Below are 22,153 nucleotides of genomic sequence, written 5' to 3' on the forward strand. Positions count from 1 at the left end.
AGCATCCCTTTATTGATTTCTTATTGAACTCCATCATTTGACATATTTTCACAACTGCTCATTTCTCTGAATATTCTGGACATTTATCTCCCAGCCATCCCGTGTTCTAATCCGCACCACCAAGCCCATCTGCACGATCCCCACGGACACGGACGGCGGCAGCAGCCAGCTGTTGGATTACCGCCAGAAGCACCATCTCGTCGTGGAAGGCGTGTCACTCCCAGAATTAGTCAGCGCCCCTTTGTCCTCGCGCGGTGCCCAGCCAGCGACACTCATGGCGGCTGCACCCGTCAGGCAGCGCTCCGGGCCGGGGGGACCCCGGGCGCAGCTCCCCCCCTGCTACTACGAAGGGTACCTGGAGAAGCGAGGACCGAAAGAGAAGGTAAGCGCTCCCCGGCGCAGTGCCATGTTGTTCTAGGGTGCATGATGTGTGGGTAGCGGTGGTCGGTGAACACAGTCGCCCCCCGACAACCCTCATAGCCCATTCCCAGAGAGCTGTCAACTTCCCCACGGGGGGAGACTGGGCGAGGCGAGACCGCGGCTTAAAGATCGCTCCACGTTGCGGATCACAGATTAGTTCCGTTGAGTCCGGATTTGCAAGAATCTGCGGGAGTTAGTGTGCAACAATCCTTGAAGGAATCCCGACATGTCAATCATCGCATGTCATTTGAATCCTATTATTTGACTGTGGCTGTTCCCTGATAACTGGGGTGTCTGTGTCACATAGGGGAGCGTGTGTGTGTCTGCCAAGCGTTTGCATCACCCACAATTCAACGCATAAAATACTCTCATTTGGACATATCACTATCTCCAATTACAAAGTTGCATACAGTTATGAAGGAACCATTATGCTCCTTCATTACTCTCTTGCCTATATTGTTTTTTTGACCAATACAGACTGGGATACCCTCCCCCCAGAACCCAGTGTCTCATTAAATTCAATTTTAAAGCAAAATGGACATGTAACGTGAGCTTGGCTCAGGTGCAGGGCATCTCACTGATCCATGGCCACAGAGAGCAGCTGGGGCTCACTTCCTATTCATCTCCTGGGACAGGAAATGGAGGGGTGGGGGGGTGTTAAATAACAAGGGAAATATCCATTACGCACATGAGGCTGTAAAGTGTCTCTTATTTGCATGTCTTCATCTTTCGGACAGGCGGCCAGGCGACTGTGGACCTGTCTGTGTGGCAATTCTTTGTACTTCTTCAATAACGCCAAGGACAGTCATGTGAGTTTCTGATGGTTAATGAAGCGTTGTTAATGCGTCATGGTGAATTCCCAATGAAACGTGTGTGTGTGTGTGTGTGTGTGTGTGTGTGTGTGTTACAGTTTGTGGAAAAACTGGACCTCAGCGGGTTTGTGTCCCTGAAGGACGACTGCAGCCGGGATAGAAATCTGGAGGCAGCCAGACTCATTCTACGCATGAAGGATGGAGAGACCAAACTTACAGTAATGCACAACACACACACACACACACACACACACAACAAACACATTTTGTAAGATGTAACAATGCCGCTGTCTTTACCAGGCACCAAACTTGGAGTCAAGGGAGCTGTGGAAAGGTTTCCTCTACTCCGTTGTTGACGTAAATATTCATCCGTGTGTCATTGCATTCATCGTTACCCCTCTTGTCGCCATCTTAAAGACGTTCTCCCCTCTGATCCAATCACAGCTGAACGTGCCATCCTGTCTCACGCTGCTGCCGGGCCAACTGCAGATGCTGAGGGAGATAGTGGACAAAGAAAGGTCCAGGAGAAGAAATCGCACACCCACTCGCGCTCCTCCCTCGCCTCTCTCCGTGCCTTTAGTAGGGGAGATCCCCCCGTGAGTTTTCCTCGAGAGGATGCGCCGTAGCTGTGTAGACCTTTAGTTCATTAGCAGGACGGTGTTATCATTCTTGGTGTCTGTGTCGGTGTGTGTGTGTCGTGCAGGTGTTTTCGACCGGTGTCCCGAACGGAGGCTGAGGTCCTCCTCGAGAGACACCCAGACTGTGGCAACATGCTGCTCCGTCCAGGCAGAGATGGCTGCTCATTGGCTGTCACAACCAGGCAGGACCTCAATGGGTAAACACCTGGCGAACATCTGAGCACCACGGCTGCAAATCTAGTCGGGCGCAACATTCACTGCAAATGTTACACAATTTTTTTTGTGTTCCAGGTCAGTGTTCAGACATTACCGTGTGACTCAGAGGGACCAAGGGGGTTATGTCATTGATGTTGAAAACCCTGTGAGTGTTTCATCCTTGCAGAGCATCATTCTATATATTTAGTTTTTATTATTCCCAGTGCCAGTGCTCTCTTTTACCTTGACTAAGGTAATCATTTTATTTTATCACTTTATTAAAGGAAATAATTCATTGCAGATACCATCTCTCCTTTCAGGGGATATTTGGTATGGCATGGCAGCCACTCACTTAAAAAAGAAAAAGAAAACACCATATTGACAAATATGAGTAATTCTCTGAGAACAATGTCTGTGTGTGTGATTAGCATTAACAGACGAGATGCTTTGGGTTTCCACCTCCAGATTCCCTGTGCTACGCTCCACGAGGTCATTGACGCTTTGGTGGAGAAGACGGCGGGAACTCTGCAGCCTTTCCTGCTGGAGGAGCCGTACGAAGAGAACATCAGTGAGGCCACCACGCAGCACGCACATATTCACAAGACTCTTATTTTGTTAAACGGCTGCCCTGATAAAATCCCGTTTTTCTTATCAGCATACGTTTCGGCCAACGATGAGAACGGAGAAAAGATTCTCCACACTGCCCCCTCCAGCCCTCTTCCAAAGGCCCCCGCCCTGCCTCCAAAACAGGGTTTGTCTCCTCCACATCAACGACGTGAGGGCAGTCGCAGACGGACAGGCTGCAGTAATGAGCACCTCTTTTGTTCTGGTGCAGATCGTTGGCCCAGCAGCCCCCTGTCCCGGTCCCCCGCCACCGACCGCCGCATCCTGACCTCGCCGGTGCCGGCCTCGCCCACCAATCCGATGCGACGGCTCATCCTCTCCCCATCGCCTCTTGCACAGAGTTAGTTTATGCGAGGCTCACGCGCTGCAAATCCGTCCCGACAAACCGTTTCGATTTAAATATTCCGAGGAGCGATACATTCAATAGTGTTTAAATATTTAATATTTCAGACATAACATGACGTGTTTCCTCTGTGTTTCCCCAGCGCTCAACGAGGAACTCAAAATGAAGCTTGAGATGAGGCGAGCCGGTCAGGAGTGATTCGCCCGTTAGAAACAACCTCCTGTCCCATCACAAGTAATCTTCAGTGCCAAAACCCCTTCTCGCCACAGCTATGTATTCATCCTGTGCCTTCATGGTGGAGACAAGAGACTACAAGTACTGCCACTTGTAGGGAGAAGCGAAGTGTTGGACTTTGATGTTTAAATGAACTTAGCTCCATAAGAGCAAGATTGGCTGGTAAACACTGGATTAAGGGTCATAAAACCTCACAGAGCGCTTCCTGCCTTAGGGGGGGTAATAAGCCACTAGTTATTGTCCACTTTCATGAAGCTTTTTTTCAAATTGCCTCTGATCAAAAGATGCAGTGCAACCATAAATGATTCAAGTCATTCAGATCAGAGTCCACACTGAATCAATATACCTGGCAGCTAAAAGAAAGCTATCGGAGAAGCATTTCCACGTTCAGGACCACCAACTGAGAGCCTGATGTTTTCACCTCTGAGCCCATGTCTGAATGCTGAGCTCCGGCAACAGAAGAACACACAAACCACTGCCTGTTAAGATCAACACCAGAGACCCGAGACACTTTATCTGCTCTGAAAAAAACAACACCGTTCAGGTTTCAGCAAATCTCTTCAATCACCTTATCATCACATGGAACGTGACTGAAAAAACAACCGTCTGTTGCTGGTGGAGCTGGTCAGAATCTGAAAAATGCTCAAAAATCTCTGCCTGCTGCTCATGTGCTATTTGTGAATAATAAGCAACCTGTAATGTATTGTTGATTCAATGGCACCGTTGCAGCTCATATGTGAATCAACCTTAAGCGTACTGTTGGTGCTAATTTGAAAGTGTTTCCTTATTCTCTCCTATGCTGTGTTCATGCTACTGTATGATTCAGTGGCTCACGGGTGCTCAGACCTGCCTGGAAACTCCAGGGGATTTTGGTTCCTCCTCTAGCAAATAAACCGTATTCGTATGTGATACTGACCTCTGGTACTGATATGTGTCGACTAGACAGAAACCTTATCACCACAAGTGCGAAAGACTTTGCAGACCGAACCAGCCTTTTGGCTTCATCACAGTAGTTACTGCGTGTCCACCTTTGTAACAAAATTCAAATTTGTTAAAGGCCAATAGATTTGTGTCTGATTGGCAAATTGTGATTAACCGACTCATAGGTTTCCTTTTACAGTGAAAGGTTTCTTGTGTGTGTTTTTACATGTCGTCTCTGCTTCATCAGTATCAAAGAAAAGTGTTTGTTAGATATCAAGGGCATTAAATGGTTTTGCATGGATTCTATTGGTCCTTGTTGTGAATTGTTTGTGTCCCACTTCTTTCTTTTCTCAAGGGTCAACAGTAAATCATGTTGGTGTGGTGGAAATTGGTGAGAAATCGAAAGTAGGTAAAGAAGTGTGGAGGAATGCACACTTTGACCCTCTCCGTCACCCTCCTCAGTGTGGCCATAGACAATCATTGTTTGACACACAGATCATTTGAATAAGACAATAAAACACTGTGCTGAGTGTAGGTAACTAAGTCACTGAGAGAGGGCACCAGTTCACGGGAGAGGAAGTTAAAGAGACTCAGTGTGCATGAGATTAACTCTCAACCATCAGTTGGCTTTAATCAAAGAGGAATACATCACGTACACCACATTTCTCTTTATTCCTTAGGAAAAAATCGAAATTATTTCATTTACAGCTAAAATCCCACATTATCTTCTTATATGCATGTGTTTTTTACTTTATATACTTTTGTTCTTAATATGACAAATTTCATGAGAGTTAAAATTAAAAAAAATATCGTAAAAATGATATTTCACCACGTCAAGTCACGTTAGTACTCTTTTTTTGTACTTTTGTACTAGTCGTGCCTCAAACTCGTCCTGAATCAGCCGTGCCCTTCTCCAACGTGTAAACGTACGCCACGACAATGGATTCCGAATCAGACCTGAGATCAGCGTGCCACTGTGGTTCATCCGCAGTTTGAAAGGAAGTACCGACTTCAACCTGCGGGGCCCCACCGGAGCCGCTGCCAGCCACCCGGGACTCCTCGCGCGCCGCGAGACTGTCGCCACAGTAACGGGTGACAGCCGCGCGACTCTCAAGAGGACCCGGCGGAGGCGCGCTCAGACGCGGGAGGGAGACGACATTATCAGCGGGTCCGAGGTTTGGGGGGGAAGTGAAACTCCTGCCGCACCTTTTCTCGGGGATACAACTTTAAAGGAAGTGGCGGACTGACTCGGGGCGGCGTGTGTTATTAGGCGTCAGCAGCGCGTGCGAGGGGGAACCAGTCGGCCGTTTATGGATGTTGGGAGATACTTTTTCTACAGACCTGTTGGGTAATGGGTCAGAAAGTTTACGTCTAAACAGGTGTTGTGATTTTCCCCCTTTTTTCACGGAGGTCTACGCAGTCTTGGGCGTGTCAGTGCGCAGGTAAGTGATCAACACTGACCGTTTTCTTTGCCTTTTAACCGCTTGACTTCGTTGACTTAACCGTCTTTCGTAAGTGCGCGTGCAGGTGCGAGTCAGCTTTGAGCTCGAAGCTGTTCACATCAAATTGGTAAAACTGACTTTAAAAAACAACAACTAATGAGCTAAAACGAATTATCTGAGCGACATTTTCTTACTGAACTCATTTTAAGACTAAGTTGTCGACGAGCTTATTGTCGCTGCGGGACATATGGCGCGTGTGTGTGTGTGTGTGCGTGCGCGCGCTTTCGACACATGTCCAAATATGCTAAACTTGGGCGCTGCATTCTCTGACATGCCGCAGCTCATCAGCCGAAAGCGGCGCACTTCACTTGGGAAAGAAGCAACCAAGCGCGCGCACACACCCACCGAGCAGGCTGCAGCGCACTGCTGCACAAAACCATAGACAACTACAGCCCGTGCTGTCATTACAAGAGAATCTAACCGGCAGATTGTTGTGCTGTTGGTAGACTCCCCTATGTGGTAAAGATGAGTCTAACCGACATGTTTCCGGTGTGAGTGTGAGTTCATTTGAGAAACGGCGCTTGCACCAGAACTTCTGCAAGAGCTCCTCTCTAATCTGCTCTTTGATTCTCTTGTGTTAGGGTTGGCACCGACCTACACACCTACCTAACCGACCTACCTAAGTACATACATACATTTGTTTATTGCATCAAGGCTTTTTGACTTTGTCAGGGACCTCTAATTCAACAAAAGAAAGCAACAAAAAAATGTCACTGAATGATAAAATGCTCTGATTGAAATGAAGTTTGTGTCGTCCGGGTTGGTTTTGATCCAGTTTAAAAATAATTAAATCATAAGTTCACCGTCAGCCATTTTGCCATGTTATCTCGTAAACCTGCACAAAAACAAAGGTGTGCCTGTGAGGTCCTTTCAGTACAGAGTTGACTTGTTTTCAGTGTATTTTACATCTGATTTGCAACATTATTAACACCAGAGATGTGTTAGAAAGCTAACACAAGAGGAAGGTTGAGTTAGTCCTCTCGGTGACTCCCTCATTGTGCGCCTGTGTTTGGTGCTGCAGGAGAGCTGAAGTTGACATGGCCTGCACCCTGCTGAAAGCCTTTCATAGCCCTGCATTAACATCACTATGGCACTGACAGAATTACTGCCGACTTCGGCTCCCTCTGCCCTTCTCTGGCTGTTCCTACGCTCTCTTCGTTGATTCTCTCCCCTTTTTTGTTTTCAACATTTTTCCTCACAAGCTGTTTTCTCATCTACTTTGTGAGATTTTATTTTATTTTTGCTTGACACATATTTAGAGTCTCTTTTTGTCAGGTGATCCGATTGTGGTGCTCATACAACGTTGTGTCTTTCAGCCCTCCTGCGCTTCGTTTCTTTGGTCCGTGCCATCCATCTCGTCATGGACTGCCCGCTGAGCGGGGCCAGTAAAGGGGCCTGTGCCCTCCTTCACTCGGAGCAGACCTCATCACGTCACAGATGCCGCTCGCTCGTCTTTGCCCCTCTATGAGTAATTGCCGAGGGAACAATAAAGCCTAAATTCCTCTTAGTTTGAACAATAGAGCCATGCATCCGCTGCTGCCCCTCTGCGTCTTTTGGCTGCTGCCCTTGGCTTGGATGCTGGAGAAAGACTCCCGCCTGGCTTACCCCCGCAGATCTGTGCCCTACCATAGTGAGTGTTAATTAATGTTTTGTTTTAGTCAATATTACTTTAGACAGCAGAGAGTCTGGGCTCTCTCTCACAGAGATACATTGTGTTCCGGGTCAGATGATCAGTTTCCAGATAATCTCACAGGAACGTGTGGTGTTTTATGTTCTAAGTGCAAGATAGTGACCTTCACTGACAGTAAGATTAACAACACTGTTTTTGTTATTTGAAGACAAGATCAAGATCTTGTCCAGACCTCTGTTTTAGTGTGTTTATGTTATCTTAAACTTTATAGTTCAGAGCCGCAGAGGAAATCCTTCGAGAAGCCTTGAAGATGAGATTTCTTTTCTCCTGTCTTTAGAGGACAATTGCCACCGGTTTCATGAGGAGGGAGTGTTCAACTATTCCACCATGCTGCTGAGGGAAGATGTGGACCTGCTACTGCTGGGGGCCAGGGAGGCAGTGTATGCTCTGGACCTCAATGACATCTCCAAGAAACTTGCTTCGGTAAAAGCATTGTCAACAATGCAGTTTTTGGCCAATTCTGAACGCAGTACTCTGACATGTGACCACCTTTTAAGATCAAAGCTACGTGCGAGCCTATGCAGATGTTTTAAGACCTTTTACCACGTCACAAAACATACTAAAACCTCTTTACCAATCTTTACTGGAAGTTGTTTGCTGACTTGTACTGTTAAACCATCACTTCAGTTGCATTTGGTAGGGAAGGTTAGCTGCTTGTTGCACATTCCCCTTACAACTGTATTATGTGTTGCCTTGTGGCATGTCATATCTGTCTTTACTGCCCCCCCCCCCCCCAAAACGTGTCCTATCTGACAAATAAAGGCATGGTATACTTTAACATGGAAAACGGAAAAACTAAACTAAAGTTGTTTTTTTTACTCGTTTAGGTCAAATGGGAAGTGACCCAAAAGCAAAAATATGAGTGTAAAAACAAAGGAAAAGATCCCGAGGTGAGCCCCTTTTGGACCTCTGCTATTGAAGACATATTGCATATTGAGTAGATGTAGTCATTCCTCTCAAAATGCATTTACAGACCGAGTGCAAGAACTATATCAGGATCCTGCATCAGACTGCGGATAATAAGACGTATGTGTGTGGAACCAATGCTTTTGATCCCGAGTGTGATTACATGGTGAGACAAATTCAGAGCCGAGCGCTCCTTGAGCTCACCACATATTCCATACTGTGCAAATGAATGCTGTGTAGTTGATTACATCCAAGTCATATCGTATGTAAAAAAAAAAAATAACTAAGCTGACCCTGTTTGTCTTCAAAGTCCTACGCAGATGGAAAGCTAACCCTCGAGAAGAAAAGAGAGGACGGCAAAGGGAAGTGTCCTTTTGATCCTTTCCAGAGATACGCGTCCATCATGGTTGGTGAGTGGCAATTGTACAACAGCTAACACATCGGACAAGAGCGGCAGACAATCTTAATCCACCGGTGTGTCTCACCAGAAAACAACCTGTACTCGGCCACTTCAATAAACTTTCTGGGCTCTGAACCCGTCCTGATGCGCAGCTCTCCCACCTCGGTACGCACCGAGTTCAAGAGCTCCTGGCTCCACGGTGAGCAATAGCTGTGTTATCGATGTGCAAGATGCCACGGTGATATTTTCCACTAGCTCCGTCCAACTTTACGTTTTCTCCCTCTCTATGGCAGAGCCCAACTTTGTTTCCATGGCCCAGATGCCAGAGAGCTATATGAGCAAGGAGGGGGATGACGACAAGGTCTACCTGTTCTTCAGTGAGACCGCTGTGGAGTGCGACTGTTACAACAAACTGGTGGTTTCCCGGGTGGCCCGTGTCTGTAAGGTGAGGACGACTTAATTCACTTTATTTGTCTCCGTTTCCCAGAGCCTAAAGAATACTTTCCCCAACCGGGCTCATTGCACCCTTTCCGACACCTGATAGTGCATCCCGTCGTTTTTCTCTGCCCCGTCAGCGTGGCACATGGTTGTCTTTCTGTGCTCACAGGGCGATCTTGGAGGTCAGAGGACCCTGCAGAAGAAATGGACGTCCTTCCTGAAGGCCAGGATTGACTGTCCGGGGCTGGAGTCTAAGCTGCCGTACCTAATCCAGGACACCTACCGCCTGTGTGACCCTCTGCGGCAGTGGAAGGACTGTTTGTTCTACGCCATCTTCAAGCCGCAGTCGTACGTTTTTGAACTGACAAAACGCGTCTGAAGGAGCATGGTCTCTTTCTCTTTAACGGGCTTTTGGCGAACCACTCGGCTCACGCTATCTGTGTTTCAGGGAAACGTCGGACCTGTCTGCAGTGTGTGCGTACCGCGTGTCTGACATCAGCAGAGTGTTTGCGGAGGGGAAGTATAAGACCTCGGTCCCCGTAGAAACCTCTTTTGATAAGTGGGTGATGTACAGCGGAGATGTCCCCGTCCCTCGGCCCGGAGCTGTGAGTCTGTCCTCTTTTTTTAGTGTGTGGCTGTGTGTGTGTGTGGCTGTGTTAAAAAAAATGCAAAAAGCAACTGATTCCTTTTGGACTCTGTTCTTTCCTTTCCTTCTTCCCCTGCCAGTGTATAGACAATGTGGCTCGTAAAGCAGGCATAACTCAGACCCTGGACCTCCCAGACCGGACCCTTCAGTTTATCAAAGATAGGCCCCTCATGGACCAAGCTATCCAGCCAATAGGAGGGAAGCCTCTTCTGATACGAAGGGGAGCTACATTCACTCGCATCGTAGTCAACCAAGTGCAAGCGGCAGATGGCGAGCAGTACAGTGTGATGTTCATAGGCACAGGTTGGTGTACCAGCACATTTCTTCCTCTATATATTTCCCCTTGATGCGTTTCACAGCTCGGCATCGGTGGTAGGCGTCAGACAACATCAGTCGGCACGTAAATGAAGCATGCGTCTGTTTTTACATATGAAGAGAGAGGCACAATACTGAAAGCAGCAAATCACGACGGAGAGATGTTCATCATCGAGGAAGTGCAACTCTTCGAGCCTCCGGAGCCAATCAAGATTTTAAAATTCTCCAACGTCACAGTAAGACCCTGTTGTAGCTGTTACTTTCAAATCACTATTTGAAATGTGTCCGTTCATCGTGTAGTACCCATGTGATGGATCCTTTGTGCACAGGGTCAGCTGTACGCGGGCTCTGACTACGGAGCAGCACAGATACCACTGGCCACCTGCAGGAGGTCCTCATCTTGCATGGACTGTGTCCTAGCCAGAGACCCATACTGCGGCTGGGACACAGTGGATAGGAAATGCGTTTTCCTTTCTGATTCACCAAGGTAGGTGGCTGTCTTGAGAGCTAGCTCTGATATCGGTTTTATCCAAACTGAATTTCAATCGTTGCTTTCTTTCTTTTAGAGGACTAATCCAAAGCGTGAAAGCTGGAGATGCCTCTCTCTGCCCAGATGCTGGTGAGTTGGTGCACACCATCCCATGAGTAGTTTGTTCTGGAATGAAAACGTTACGTGGTAGGAGTTGCATAGTTTTTCACTCCTCAAACATGTTGGTTAAAGAAAACTAAAATGTCTTTGATGTTTTGTTTTAAGATGTGAAGTCTATGAATCTGACCATCTGGCCTCAAGGGAACCAGAAGCTTCATTGCTCATCACCCTCCAACTTGGCGAAAACCAGTTGGGAGCGGGATGGCCGCCCTCTGACTCCGTCCACTCGCCTCCAGGTTTTGGAGGACGGACTGCTCATCCTCAACGCCACCGACTCTGACGCCGGCTGGTACCGCTGCCTGTCTGTGGAGCACTCCAGAGCCACCATGTACACGACCACCGTGGCAGATTACTGGGTCAGCGTGGATCCAGCTGGATCCAAGGACACAAGGGCGACTATTGTCGAGGCTCGGGTGGACGGCCCCTCTGTGGGCGGACTGCAGGCTGCAGTTGCGTTCCTGGTAGTTTCTCTCCTTGCCCTGTTGACTTGGAACTTTTACAAAGGCCACCTTCCGCTGCCCTGGACCTGCACAAAGAAGAATGTAGAGCAGTACCCGGAGAGCCATGGGCAGGTTGGTCTGGACACCTGCCAGGAAGCAGCCAGGTCGGCACCGGCGGAGGACAAGCCTCTGGTGGCCGGAGCGAACAACGGCCGCGACAACCACCTCCTCGAGGAGAACGACGTCCCGAACGCTCTCCTCCCGTCTCTCCAGTATATCGACGACGAGTCCGAAATTTGAACGGGACAGGCAGCTTTACTCCCTTTTGTTTACCTCACCGCTTTTAAAAAATGTCAAGCTGTTTCTGGGCAGAATTTTTGGATTTAGAATTTTAGCTCTAATGTTTGCGTGGAAAGCTCCATGAAAGTTAAATGTTAAACTGTTAACTCAAATTGGAAATGAGGATTCCCCCAAACACACTCAAGTGTCCGTAAAGCTTCCTAATAATTAAGCCCCATTATTGATATGATGTACCTAAATGTAACATGCTTGTGTATGATTTTCCCAGGGAGATGGAAAATAACTGAAATTGAGCCATTCATTTCTAACCACTAGATGTCAAGATGTTGTTGTATTAAACCTTTTCTACCTGTTCCTTGAGTTGTTTCAGTGTATCTAAATACAGCCAACTGGGTTTATTGGTTTTAAAATGAGACCAGACATGCAAAGAATGTAGAGAACAGATGTGGGAGATACCTGCTGTTATGAATCATCTTTGTAGTTTGGTGTGTATGTAACTCTAAAATTACATGTTTTTAAACACGTGTCCAACAACACCAGAGGAAACGTACAATGAGTAAAAAGGGGAAAAAACTTTAATGTCAAATTTCTGACAACATTACAAAGTACTTTTGCAGATAACAGTACAGAATTTGATGCTTTAACCAACTGCTTTTTGGTGTTGGAGCAGCTAAAAACCATAAAACAAATAATGTAGAAAGTATGGTGAACACCCTGCAAGCTGGGGTTCTGGTCCCTGCCCTCTTATCTCCTGTAGCGGTACCTCTTGAAGTGGAACCACAGCTGGAAGATACCGTTGGAGAACTGGCAGCGGAAGCCGTGCCGGTGCGAGTACTCCCACTCCCTGTTCACGATCTTAAAGGCAATGTCCTCGTACGGCGGGCCCGCGTGGAACCGCAAGGTCCCAAAGTCCTTGTTGTCGGGACTGGGCTCGAGGAAGTACTGCGGCGTGGAGCGCTTGTCGATCAGGTCCGGGTAGAAGATGTTGAACTTGTAACCCTGGACAATCTTGGGCGGAGGGTTGTCGAAGTCGTAATGGGTCTGGTTGTATTTGTTCCACTCGAAGCCCGTGTGGACCCTGTTAAAGAAGCGGGGCTTCCTGGGCCGGTACTTGTCCGCCCACAGGTACATCTTCCCGGTGATCGGCAGCTCCACGCTGAACTGGGCCTCGTCGTTGCCCATGCCCTGTTTAGCGCGGCGTATGAAGGCGTCCTCTGCACTCTCGCTGGCGTCGCCTGACGGAGAGGTAAAAGAAGCATCGGGTGGGTGAGAGGAGGGGCGGGGACACACACAATACATGCTATAGCTATACCACACACACACACACACACACACACACACACACACACACACACACACACACACACACACACACACACACACACACACACACACACACACACACACACACACACACACACACACACACACACACACACACACACACACACACACACACACACACAGTTATGAAATGCTTTACTTCCTCCTTATTTTCTGGCGCGTTAACGTCCTCATACCTGTGACCTGTAGCTGTGTGCGAGCTAACTGCAGCCTCGTCTCATCCTCCTCCGGGGTGGTGGTGTGGGTGTCCAGCGGCAGCTCGGAGGTCGTGAGCAGCGTGGGGCTGTAGCGCCCGGAGTCGTACTCCGCCTGACTCTGCTGGATCAAATCCTCCTCCGTCAGCACGGCCTCCACCACCTCGCCCTCTTTCTCTTCGTTCTTCTTGTCTCCTCCGTCGGCGTCTCCCTCCGCGGACGTCGATGGACCCGCCCCCTCGTCGTCCCCTTCAGTCTCTCGGTTCTTATCTCTTGTGGAGGGCGATGACGATTGGCCAGGCTCCTCTGCTTTGGTCTCCCTATTTTATTTTATTTTTTAAAACACAGAAGTGAAAATTGACGCATTGTCAAGTCAAAGTTGAACCTCAGGTCACTGTCGCCAAACTAAGCCTTCATATCCCCCCCCCCCCCCCCCCCCCCGCCCACCCAGTTTCGGGATGCGTATTGTTTCGATGGAACTTACTCGTCATCCTCACTCAGCTCCTCTTTGATGATGGGGAACAAAGGTTCACTTTCCACCCCTTGTTCCTGTTTCAGCTTGAACAGCTTCTGCCGCAACACATCTTGATGCCTCTCCCTCAGCCTGGGATAGAAAATTGTAGTTTTACACACAGACACTTCTCCGTCTATAAGCTGAGGGTGGACCTTCTCAGCCAGCTGATTAAAGGAGCACAGCAAGGGTTCCCCCACATTGGTACCTTGCCCTGGACATGTAGACTCTGACTTGCTGCAGCAGACTCTCCCAGTAACCGACATCCAGATTGGATCCTCCGGCCCGAATCTTCGTCTCGATGTTCAGGTGCAGCGCCTGCAGCTGGCTGTACGTCTTTCCTTTGAACACCGTCTGCACATCGATGGTCACAGCTGTGTTGATGCCCTCACGACGATCACCTGAGGTTCCAGAGAAGGTGGAAAGCGGAGCACGGAGGTTGAACAAGTTCCCAGGAGCCCCGGTGCAAACGTGTAAAAACAACGCAGGCAAAATGACGCACCTGGTCCTTTCCCAGAAGCCTCCAGTTTTCTCAGTTTGCTGATCTCGTCCTCGGTGATGGTGGTCATGTCCCTCCAGAAGTCCACGTTCTTCCCCTGCTCCAACTCCATGTACACCTGCCAGCACAGCAACTCTCCATTGACACACATTTGGTCTGCACTTGATACACTGCATGTGATCGTTCTAGATCAAAGGGTATGTCTGCGATGCAACGGGCATTGTGGTACGGGCACAGAATTGTTTTGGCAATTTAATGCCCAACTCAACACAGTTGAATACAGCCAAAGTCTGTCAGGGTGAGACATCCCAATACTTTATTAAAATGTTGGGATTTGATGCCCCTCTGTGGCAGTTAATAGAAAACGACAGCGGCGGACCGATCGACCCTCAATATCATTTCAATGACGCTGTAATCAAATTCTGGATAAAATGAAATGATAAAATGAAAATAAAATAATAAAAAAATAATAAAATGATAAAATGGCTATAACTTGCAACAAATTAATATTTCGTTTTTCTACTAGACATAACGTATACTGACTGTGGCGCCTCACATTGAGTGGATTACAGCCGGTGGTCCAACAGTAATACTACTTCATTTGAAAATGAAGTAGTATTGATGATGTAATGTGCGTTAACTTGACATTTTTAACAAGTAAAAGGTGGCCGCATTCTTAAAAGTGCACTTATACTGCTTGCTGCATCTCCCCCAGAAAAGCGCTACCCGTCATAAGAGGTGTTTAGAGAAGGCCGTTCACACTTCAACGTACACACAACCTCGCACCTTAATGTCCTCCAGCAGGTCGTCCATGTCCGTGACCGTTAGCCCGTTGAGGAAGGTATACGGCTCGTGCATCTCCACGGCCAGATCGTCGTCTTCGGCACTGATGTACTTTGCCAATAAATCAATGGGCTTGGCTCGACCGTCGCGGATTCGGATCTTAGACCTGGACACACAATATGCCAAACGCTGCGAGTCAGCATGGTGCCAGGTTTCATCACGGAGCAGCAGCAGAACTCCACTGGGACGTGAGAATAGGACGTACAGCCACGGTTACCTCAGTTTGGCCTGATGCAGATGGAAGTTGTCCTCCTGCTCAGCCCAGGTCTTGAAATGTTCGGCTTCCTTCTCCCTCTGAAGCATCTCCAGCTCCGTCTCTCTCATGGCCTTCTCCCTCTCCCGCTCCAGACGCAGCTGTTTCACCTACAAGCACAACATCGCAGGTCAATGAAAGGGTTCCGTTGCTCCCAACTGTTACATCGCCACGAAATGAGGCTCACACCTTCTGCAGCTCTCTGCGATTCTCCTCTTGAATGCATTTGTTTCTGTCTTTGAGCTCTTTCTCTCCCAGATGGCCGATGCCTTTCTTGTCCAACGCCTGGAGTATAGACACACAACCAGATTCTTGAATATAGTACAATGAGAGATGGGACAGCAAATGTATTAAAACTACAACTCATCAACTCACCTTCTGCCATTTGAATGTTCCCAATAAGTTGTTGTCGCCAAAGGGATTGTCTGCATTGGTGTAACCCATGTACTCCTCACTCCAGCCCATCTTTTCTCTCCTTTTCTTCTCCTTCGCCTCCTTCTTTGCCAGTCTCCTGGACCTCTTCTCCTCTGGCGTCTCCAGTGCCTTCATCATCTCCCTCTGATTTTTCTTGTCCTCCTTTTCTTTGACTACGCGGCCACCATGATCAGACTCTGAGCTATCAGACGAATCGGGGGAGCTGGAGCGCTGCCTGCCCCTGGCGGCCGGCTCTCGGCCTCTCTCGCTCCTCCCTTGCTCCCTGTCTTCACTCCTCTTCCTGCGCTCTAGGCTTTTGTCTCTGTCTCCTTTGCCTTCCCTGTCTATGTCTCTGGTGTTGCTCTCCCACCTCTCTCTGCCTCGGTCTCTATCTCTGTCCGGCTCCCTCCTCGAACGATTTCTGGTTGGACTCCCCCTGTCGGGGCTTCTCTGCCTTCTCCTTTCTATGTTGCTGGTCTCGTCATGGGAGTCAGAGCTGGAAAGGGACCGTTCCCTCCTTCTCTCTCGAGAGTTTCCACTCCGGTTCTTCATCTTCTTTCCCTGCCTCCTCGCGTTGGGATCACATGAATCCGAACTGAGAGAGAAAAGTGGTTTTAGTACATTTTTACTCCTGGATGGAAACTAAATGAATCCTTTTCTCTTGAATAACCTTGTTTGCGTCAGAATCATTGAGATGAGAAGTTAACCCCAATCTTTCTCAAACTTGGGTACAGATGCCCAACAACTATTAAGGAATTAGTGACATGGTTAATATTTACATGAATGTTTTTTTGTTTACGCACATATGTGTGTGTGTAGATCATTGCCTGGATTGGAAGTTAAAAAACGAAAATAGTAGCTCGTTTGAAAATAAGCACAGCAAAAGCAGTTGTTAATTATTTAATCATCACTAAATGAGATACCCTTCTCCCCGCAGACGAAAATGAGGCGGTCAATCGCAACTATCAGTATCATTGTGCATCAGTCTGGAGTCCGTTAAATAGATCCACACTCGATGTACAGAACGTGTTAACTACGCTGTATTGATACTACGTATCTGTACTGTATTCCATTACATCGACTCGAGCGGCGAACGTGTTTAACACCCACACCGACGAACCAGCACCAGACCGCAGGCAGTCACCTTGATGAGCGGGCCCTGGACCTGCTGCCGGGGCGGCGCGCACCTCGCCTCCTGTCGCTCTCAGAGTCGCTCCTGGAACCCGGCCGGTCTCTGTGTTGGGGCCGACGTCGGTCGGGAGAGCCAACGCTGGAGTTCCTGCTGCCTGACCGCCCCCGTCCGCGGGCGGTTCTTTTCGGATCGAAAGACGGACTGCGGTGTCTTCTTGTCTCGGGAGACCGTGACCCGCTTATTCTGGATCTGTTTCGCCGATCCCGGCTACGGCTTCTGGACTTGGAGCGGGAGCGACGTCGTGATTTGGAATCCATCACGAACTTTCCGTCAATGAGGGGTCCTACGTTAACTCAGTCGCGTAAATAAGAGGTAACAAAGAAAACGGGTTCCTGTATTTACACCGTGTAGGGTATACCTGTTATTTAAAAAATACAACTTGAATAAAGTGAATATATATCCATGTCTTACCTTTATGAAAAGGGGTAGGAGTGGACTGTCTATTTAAAAAAAATACATTGATCAGACAGGCAGCAGGAAGCCACTTTAAAGGGGCTTTCTACAAAATGGCACATATTTTAGACGTCATGAGTAAAGCTCGAGAAAACAAATTATAATACATGCAATTGGATTAGTTGCCGTAGCTATGGTGCACGGGGTATCTACAATCAATCCAGCGTCATCGAAACATGTTATTTTTTTATATAACGTGCGAGTGAAATTAGGTCATGGCTGGTTATCAGAAACACAAACAACATTCGCATTTCTGTGACGTCAGACGAATGTAGTCTTCTCCATTCAACTTTTAAAAATATTTCTAAATAATGGTGACATATCAACGATATTTTTCTTGGTCCCATTCCCCCCATACAAACAAGGGCATTAATAAACCATTGTGTGAACTTTATTTTCTTTGTACGGCTAAAAGTAATGTTTACAGATGAAGCGTGGACTACAAATCCCAGACGACACGGAGCGCCATCGCCTGTGTTGAAATGAGAAGGGACTCCTTTCAGCAACATTCTTCTTTACCCAGTCTTCTGTTCGGCCGTTATTTACTAAATCGGCGGCTTATTGTCACATTTTTTGCCCGCTAGCATTTCGGATCTGCAGTCGTGTTTTCTTTTCTCATCCGACTCTCGTTCGGAGTTAGAAAGTATTCACGTTGAGGTAAACTCGTCTTCAGCTGGTCCGGGGAGGCAGAGCTTGTGAGCTAGTTTACGTTAGCCAGCAGCTACCAGTAGATTTACGGCTTATACCCGAGGCTGCCCTGCCAGGTAGATCAACTAAAGCTGCAGGCGCGTGTCAGCCACGATGGTTTGGTCAGTTCACCGATTTATTGATCCGACTTTGAAATAATTCCGCTGGTTCGGGTGAAATCAACGCAACCTTTGTCTGACTTATAGGCAGCCCGTCTGGTTCGGCCTGTTTCATTGTCTCCGAAACAACAACAGCCAAGTGGGGTTTTTTGGGGTTGTTGTTGTTGTTTAAGTGTCAGTGAGTTGTGTAAACAAAACCTTTCAGCTGTCAACTTCCAGATCATCTCGAAAGCCACCTAGCAGAGTATGGCGCAACACAACCACTCTCATGTAGCCAGTTCACAGAAAGCCCTCATGTTGGAAATGAAGAGCCTCCAGGAGGAGCCTGTCGAGGGGTTCAAAATAACACTGGTGGACGAGGCCGACATGTACAACTGGGAAGTGGCCATTTTCGGGCCCCCAAACACTCATTATGAAGGAGGGTATTTTAAGGTAAGAATACAACTTTTAATAGCCCCACCTGGAGTGGAGAATCTGGCCGGTGGTGAAAATGTACAAACACTGCGCGTGATAATAGCATTTCTTTAAAAAAAAAAGATACACATCAGTACAAAATCTATGACAATCAGTAATATGTGTATTCTGCAGTGATGTGATGACCTGTTGTTGTTGTGTCCCAGGCTCGGATCAAGTTCCCTATAGACTACCCATACTCCCCACCGGCCTTCCGCTTCCTCACCAAGATGTGGCACCCCAACATCTATGAGGTAACGCTCAGCCCCTGATCTTCTAACATGAAATGTGATGACTCTGAATGCACCCGTATCATTAGATTTCATTCCACGTCTTTAGTGTGTTTTATAAGATGCACCGCATAATGAAAGGGGGGGGGGGCTTTTTTCCCCTGTTTTTTTTAGAACGGGGATGTGTGTATCTCCATATTGCACCCTCCAGTGGACGACCCGCAGAGTGGAGAGCTGCCTTCAGAGAGGTGGAATCCCACCCAGAATGTCCGGTTAGCTCTCTCCCTCGACATCGCTCCTCTTACGTATCTCCTTTCTGGGTGCCTCCCTTCTTTGTCTTCACCCAACCACCTCAATGGTTGACCTGACTCATAACATGACATGTCATTTTCCTTTAGTGGAGACCCTTCAGACTCTCACGGGTGTAATCGGCCGCTGTCATTAGATATCTACCTTTTTGTATGAGGGTTAGTTGTGCGATATTTGTATAAATGTGTAGTCGTTTAAACAATAATCCTTAAAACAAAATGTGCTCATAAAAAATTGCAATGGTAGATTTGTCTCAGTGCTCCGTTTCCTCCAAATTATTTATCAAACTTTCATTTATTAAGGGCCGCAACATCAAGAAACTCAACATCACGGCTTAAAATAAACCACCTACGTCGTACGCAGTCACAACAAAAACATTTTCAGTTTCTTTTATAAGTCAACATAGCAATGATTGGGAATCACATGAATAATTTGTAGCATCTTTGTGAATGAGTCACATATGAGGTGATAGTAACTTTCCTCAAGGGAAGACTAATTAACTAATAAACATATAGTTAAAGTGAACGAGTAAGATAACCAAACAAAATAACCCTCTCTGATAAGCTAGCGAGGTAGAATATATGGCAGATATTCTAGTACAGGTCTTACTCTCTTCAAAAGAATCGAGAGTAACGTTAGGAGGAGGGTCATTTTAGCTTCACAGTTGATAATCAAATATACATTTCACGTGTTACATCCTATAAAAGAATTGCAATGTTTTCCTTTTTATATAACTATAATTTATTTCTTAAGATTAAACACATGTCACTCACTGTTTTGTGTTCCCATCCAGGACGATTTTGCTAAGTGTGATCTCGCTGCTGAATGAACCCAACACCTTCTCCCCAGCCAACGTGGACGCCTCCGTCATGTACCGCAAGTGGAGGGACAGCAAGGGCAAGGACCGGGAATACGTAGAGATCATCAGGTAAACCACAGCTGATCGTTGTGACCCTCAAAAGACTCCTTACAGGAGTAGACTGCCTTTTTAAAAAGCCTCTTTTGTCAAGTGCCAGTCGTCCTACGCATTCTCTACCATCTCCCTCAGGAAACAGGTTTCGGCCACCAAGGCAGAAGCTGAACGCGATGGCGTGCGGGTGCCCACCACGCTGGCCGAGTACTGCATCCGCACGCGCGCCCCGGCCCCCGACGAAGGCTCCGACCTCTTCTATGACTATTACTATGACGACGACGACGTGGATGGCGAGGACGGCGACTGCTGCTACGCTGAAGATGACTCGGGTAACGAGGAGTCATGACCTGACGTTTAACTGCATCCCGCCCGTAGCTGACATATTGCTACCAGTCTTTTTTTCCGTCTGGGTTGCTAGAAAATCTTGGTCGACACCCAAGAAAGATTTGAAGCTTCCCACTTCTCTAAACCAGTGAAAAGAGATGTTTGTTTCTCTGAAATACTTTCAGAGGCTAAAAATCGATGCACTGTTGTAGAGGGGTTAGACCTAGTAAACTTTGCACCAGCACAAAAGTTACCAGTTTCCTCAATTTTACAGTCATAATCAATTACAGTCCATTATCACCTATAACCTCACTTTCAGAGAATATTACTCAACCCCTATTCAGCTGTACAGTCCACTGTGCAGTACATCATATGATGGGGTTAATACCACTTTTAACAATCGCCACATTTGCACTGGTGCAAACACTTCCAGACTCAACTCAGCATCTCTCTCGACTATCTATTCTTTCCATAATTGCGGGTGCCGCTCACCAGTAGTGTCACCAGTCAGCGTCCGTGACTGGCGGCCGATTGAGGGCTTCATGCACCCTGCGTTTGTCCAGGACACCCCATTGCAAATCCGCCGAATCTGACATTTTCAAATTTTACAATCTGTCGGGCTTCGATATGACGGGATGTCACAATGTCCTCAAAGTTCTTGTGCATGCCGGGAAATGATCTAAAGCTTTTTGGCTCTGTTACCGATGGAGCGTTTACCCCCATCGGGATGCGTTCTCAGCTGGGTGAGAAGAGAGACTGATGATGACTGAGATGCCAGAGAACTTTGTATTTGGACGACCAGCTGGCCAGCTGCGTCAGTGGGTCAAATCCTCCATGTGAACTGTTTTGGTAACAAGAAATTGCTTATTTGCTGTTTGATGTGTTTCTGTGTCTTTCTGAGTGTGGGGTTATGTTATTTGATGTAGCTCAGAATTAATAGTTATTCAGGGGGGCAGAACTAATTACTGATCAGAATTGTATTTCTCCTCATGTTCGCTCTCTGAGAGGCTTGACGGAGCCAAAGACGCATGGCGGTGTAAAAGAAAGCCCAAACTGACGGATGTGTTCTGGTCTTTGGTTGCTCTCCTGCAGGCTTTGTTGTTCTAGTCTCTTTCTTTGGTTTGACGTTATTTCTGCAATCTTGCTTGGAATGATTTACGTGATGAGATTTGGTTTGATTGGCAGAAAATGCTTATATAGGAAAAATGTCTGTCAAAAAGTGTTGTTGCGGTATCGGTCCGAATTGTCAAAGTTTTAACGCCCCTGAAACGAAAGAGAAGAAAGCCGTCATGTTCAGTTTTCATTTATATTTTTTGTGTCAGCAGAGAGTAGACAGGTTTTGATATAATTTTTAGAGTGCATGTGTATTTTTGCATAAGCAATATTGATTGTTTAATTAACTCAAATTAGGACTTCATACTGAATTTCTCAGGATAATGAATTGCTTACGACAAAACAATTAATACAAGCAACTAGTTTACTCTTTTAGGTGGTCTTCAGAATTGGTTTGAAGCTTCAACAGGAACCATAACTGATATGCACATGTAGCTCCATGTATGATTGCTGTATTGTTTTATTCAGCTGTGTTTATTTTTTTTATTTTCGGCTATTTAAACTGAAAAATAAAGATTTATTGGAAAAAAAACGTTTTTTTTTATTGCTTGGATTGGTGGCACTCTCAATATTGGCTATCATGATGCTATATCATTTGATTTTATTAAAGCTGTCTTTTTAAGGGCTCGTATACTTCTGCACATAAGCTTTTCATCGTCTTTAAGGATTAATTGCTGCATGCAAACTGCATCACAATATTTTCGTCACTTGTATGAATGCAATGTTGTATCTCGTAGACAGGTTTGAAATGTGGATGTACACACGTTCATTAATTTTAACCGGCCCACTTGTTGACGCCTGACTTCTATAGATTTGACTGTCATGTTAG

General features: G+C 47.0%; 4 protein-coding genes across 4 annotated transcripts; 3 read left to right on the forward strand and 1 right to left on the reverse strand.

Annotated features, from left to right (window-relative positions):
• Positions 1-53: 53 nt before the first annotated feature.
• stap2a (signal transducing adaptor family member 2a) lies at positions 54-4,489 on the forward strand. The gene is made up of 11 exons (XM_037459505.2): positions 54-382; positions 1,158-1,229; positions 1,331-1,450; positions 1,533-1,589; positions 1,677-1,828; positions 1,936-2,067; positions 2,162-2,231; positions 2,531-2,633; positions 2,721-2,816; positions 2,901-3,029; positions 3,175-4,489. Exons 1-11 carry the CDS (start codon positions 275-277, stop codon positions 3,228-3,230), a joined length of 1,095 nt encoding a protein of 364 aa, XP_037315402.1. The 5' UTR covers positions 54-274; the 3' UTR covers positions 3,231-4,489.
• A 675-nt stretch (positions 4,490-5,164) lies between these two features.
• Positions 5,165-11,825, forward strand: sema4e (semaphorin 4e). The gene is made up of 15 exons (XM_037459588.2): positions 5,165-5,629; positions 7,006-7,319; positions 7,657-7,802; positions 8,207-8,269; positions 8,353-8,451; positions 8,596-8,695; positions 8,774-8,884; positions 8,979-9,130; positions 9,293-9,471; positions 9,572-9,728; positions 9,850-10,072; positions 10,205-10,320; positions 10,414-10,571; positions 10,651-10,703; positions 10,839-11,825. Exons 2-15 carry the CDS (start codon positions 7,214-7,216, stop codon positions 11,471-11,473), a joined length of 2,298 nt encoding a protein of 765 aa, XP_037315485.2. The 5' UTR covers positions 5,165-5,629; positions 7,006-7,213; the 3' UTR covers positions 11,474-11,825.
• A 205-nt stretch (positions 11,826-12,030) lies between these two features.
• cactin lies at positions 12,031-17,124 on the reverse strand. The gene is made up of 10 exons (XM_037459587.2): positions 16,676-17,124; positions 15,493-16,126; positions 15,307-15,402; positions 15,082-15,227; positions 14,808-14,970; positions 14,025-14,139; positions 13,731-13,923; positions 13,496-13,615; positions 12,994-13,331; positions 12,031-12,708 (listed from the first exon to the last, which is right to left on the reverse strand). Exons 1-10 carry the CDS (start codon positions 16,978-16,980, stop codon positions 12,218-12,220), a joined length of 2,601 nt encoding a protein of 866 aa, XP_037315484.2. The 5' UTR covers positions 16,981-17,124; the 3' UTR covers positions 12,031-12,217.
• A 498-nt stretch (positions 17,125-17,622) lies between these two features.
• On the forward strand, positions 17,623-21,856 carry cdc34b (cell division cycle 34 homolog (S. cerevisiae) b). The gene is made up of 5 exons (XM_037459592.2): positions 17,623-18,414; positions 18,603-18,689; positions 18,840-18,937; positions 19,768-19,902; positions 20,023-21,856. The coding sequence occupies exons 1-5, from the start codon at positions 18,229-18,231 to the stop codon at positions 20,231-20,233; spliced, it is 717 nt and encodes a 238-aa protein (XP_037315489.1). The 5' UTR covers positions 17,623-18,228; the 3' UTR covers positions 20,234-21,856.
• The last annotated feature ends 297 nt before the right edge of the window (positions 21,857-22,153 follow it).

This window comes from Pungitius pungitius, chromosome 15 (genome assembly GCF_949316345.1).
Source record: "Pungitius pungitius chromosome 15, fPunPun2.1, whole genome shotgun sequence".
In the NCBI taxonomy this organism is placed as follows: domain Eukaryota; kingdom Metazoa; phylum Chordata; class Actinopteri; order Perciformes; family Gasterosteidae; genus Pungitius; species Pungitius pungitius.

Coding starts and splice junctions, on each gene's coding strand:
- stap2a (XM_037459505.2), top strand. CDS start 275: ATGGCGGCTGCACCCGTCAGGCAGCGCTCCGGGCCGGGGGGACCCCGG. Junction 1,590..1,676: donor TCCTCTACTCCGTTGTTGAC/GTAAATATTCAT, acceptor ATCCAATCACAG/CTGAACGTGCCATCCTGTCT. Junction 1,829..1,935: donor TTAGTAGGGGAGATCCCCCC/GTGAGTTTTCCT, acceptor TGTGTCGTGCAG/GTGTTTTCGACCGGTGTCCC.
- sema4e (XM_037459588.2), top strand. CDS start 7,214: ATGCATCCGCTGCTGCCCCTCTGCGTCTTTTGGCTGCTGCCCTTGGCT. Junction 8,885..8,978: donor CAAGAGCTCCTGGCTCCACG/GTGAGCAATAGC, acceptor TCTCTATGGCAG/AGCCCAACTTTGTTTCCATG. Junction 9,131..9,292: donor GGGTGGCCCGTGTCTGTAAG/GTGAGGACGACT, acceptor CTGTGCTCACAG/GGCGATCTTGGAGGTCAGAG.
- cactin (XM_037459587.2), bottom strand. CDS start 16,980: ATGGATTCCAAATCACGACGTCGCTCCCGCTCCAAGTCCAGAAGCCGT. Junction 14,971..15,081: donor CTGCATCAGGCCAAACTGAG/GTAACCGTGGCT, acceptor TTGTGTGTCCAG/GTCTAAGATCCGAATCCGCG. Junction 13,332..13,495: donor GAGCTGAGTGAGGATGACGA/GTAAGTTCCATC, acceptor AAAATAAAATAG/GGAGACCAAAGCAGAGGAGC.
- cdc34b (XM_037459592.2), top strand. CDS start 18,229: ATGGCGCAACACAACCACTCTCATGTAGCCAGTTCACAGAAAGCCCTC. Junction 18,690..18,839: donor GGCACCCCAACATCTATGAG/GTAACGCTCAGC, acceptor TGTTTTTTTTAG/AACGGGGATGTGTGTATCTC. Junction 19,903..20,022: donor GAATACGTAGAGATCATCAG/GTAAACCACAGC, acceptor CATCTCCCTCAG/GAAACAGGTTTCGGCCACCA.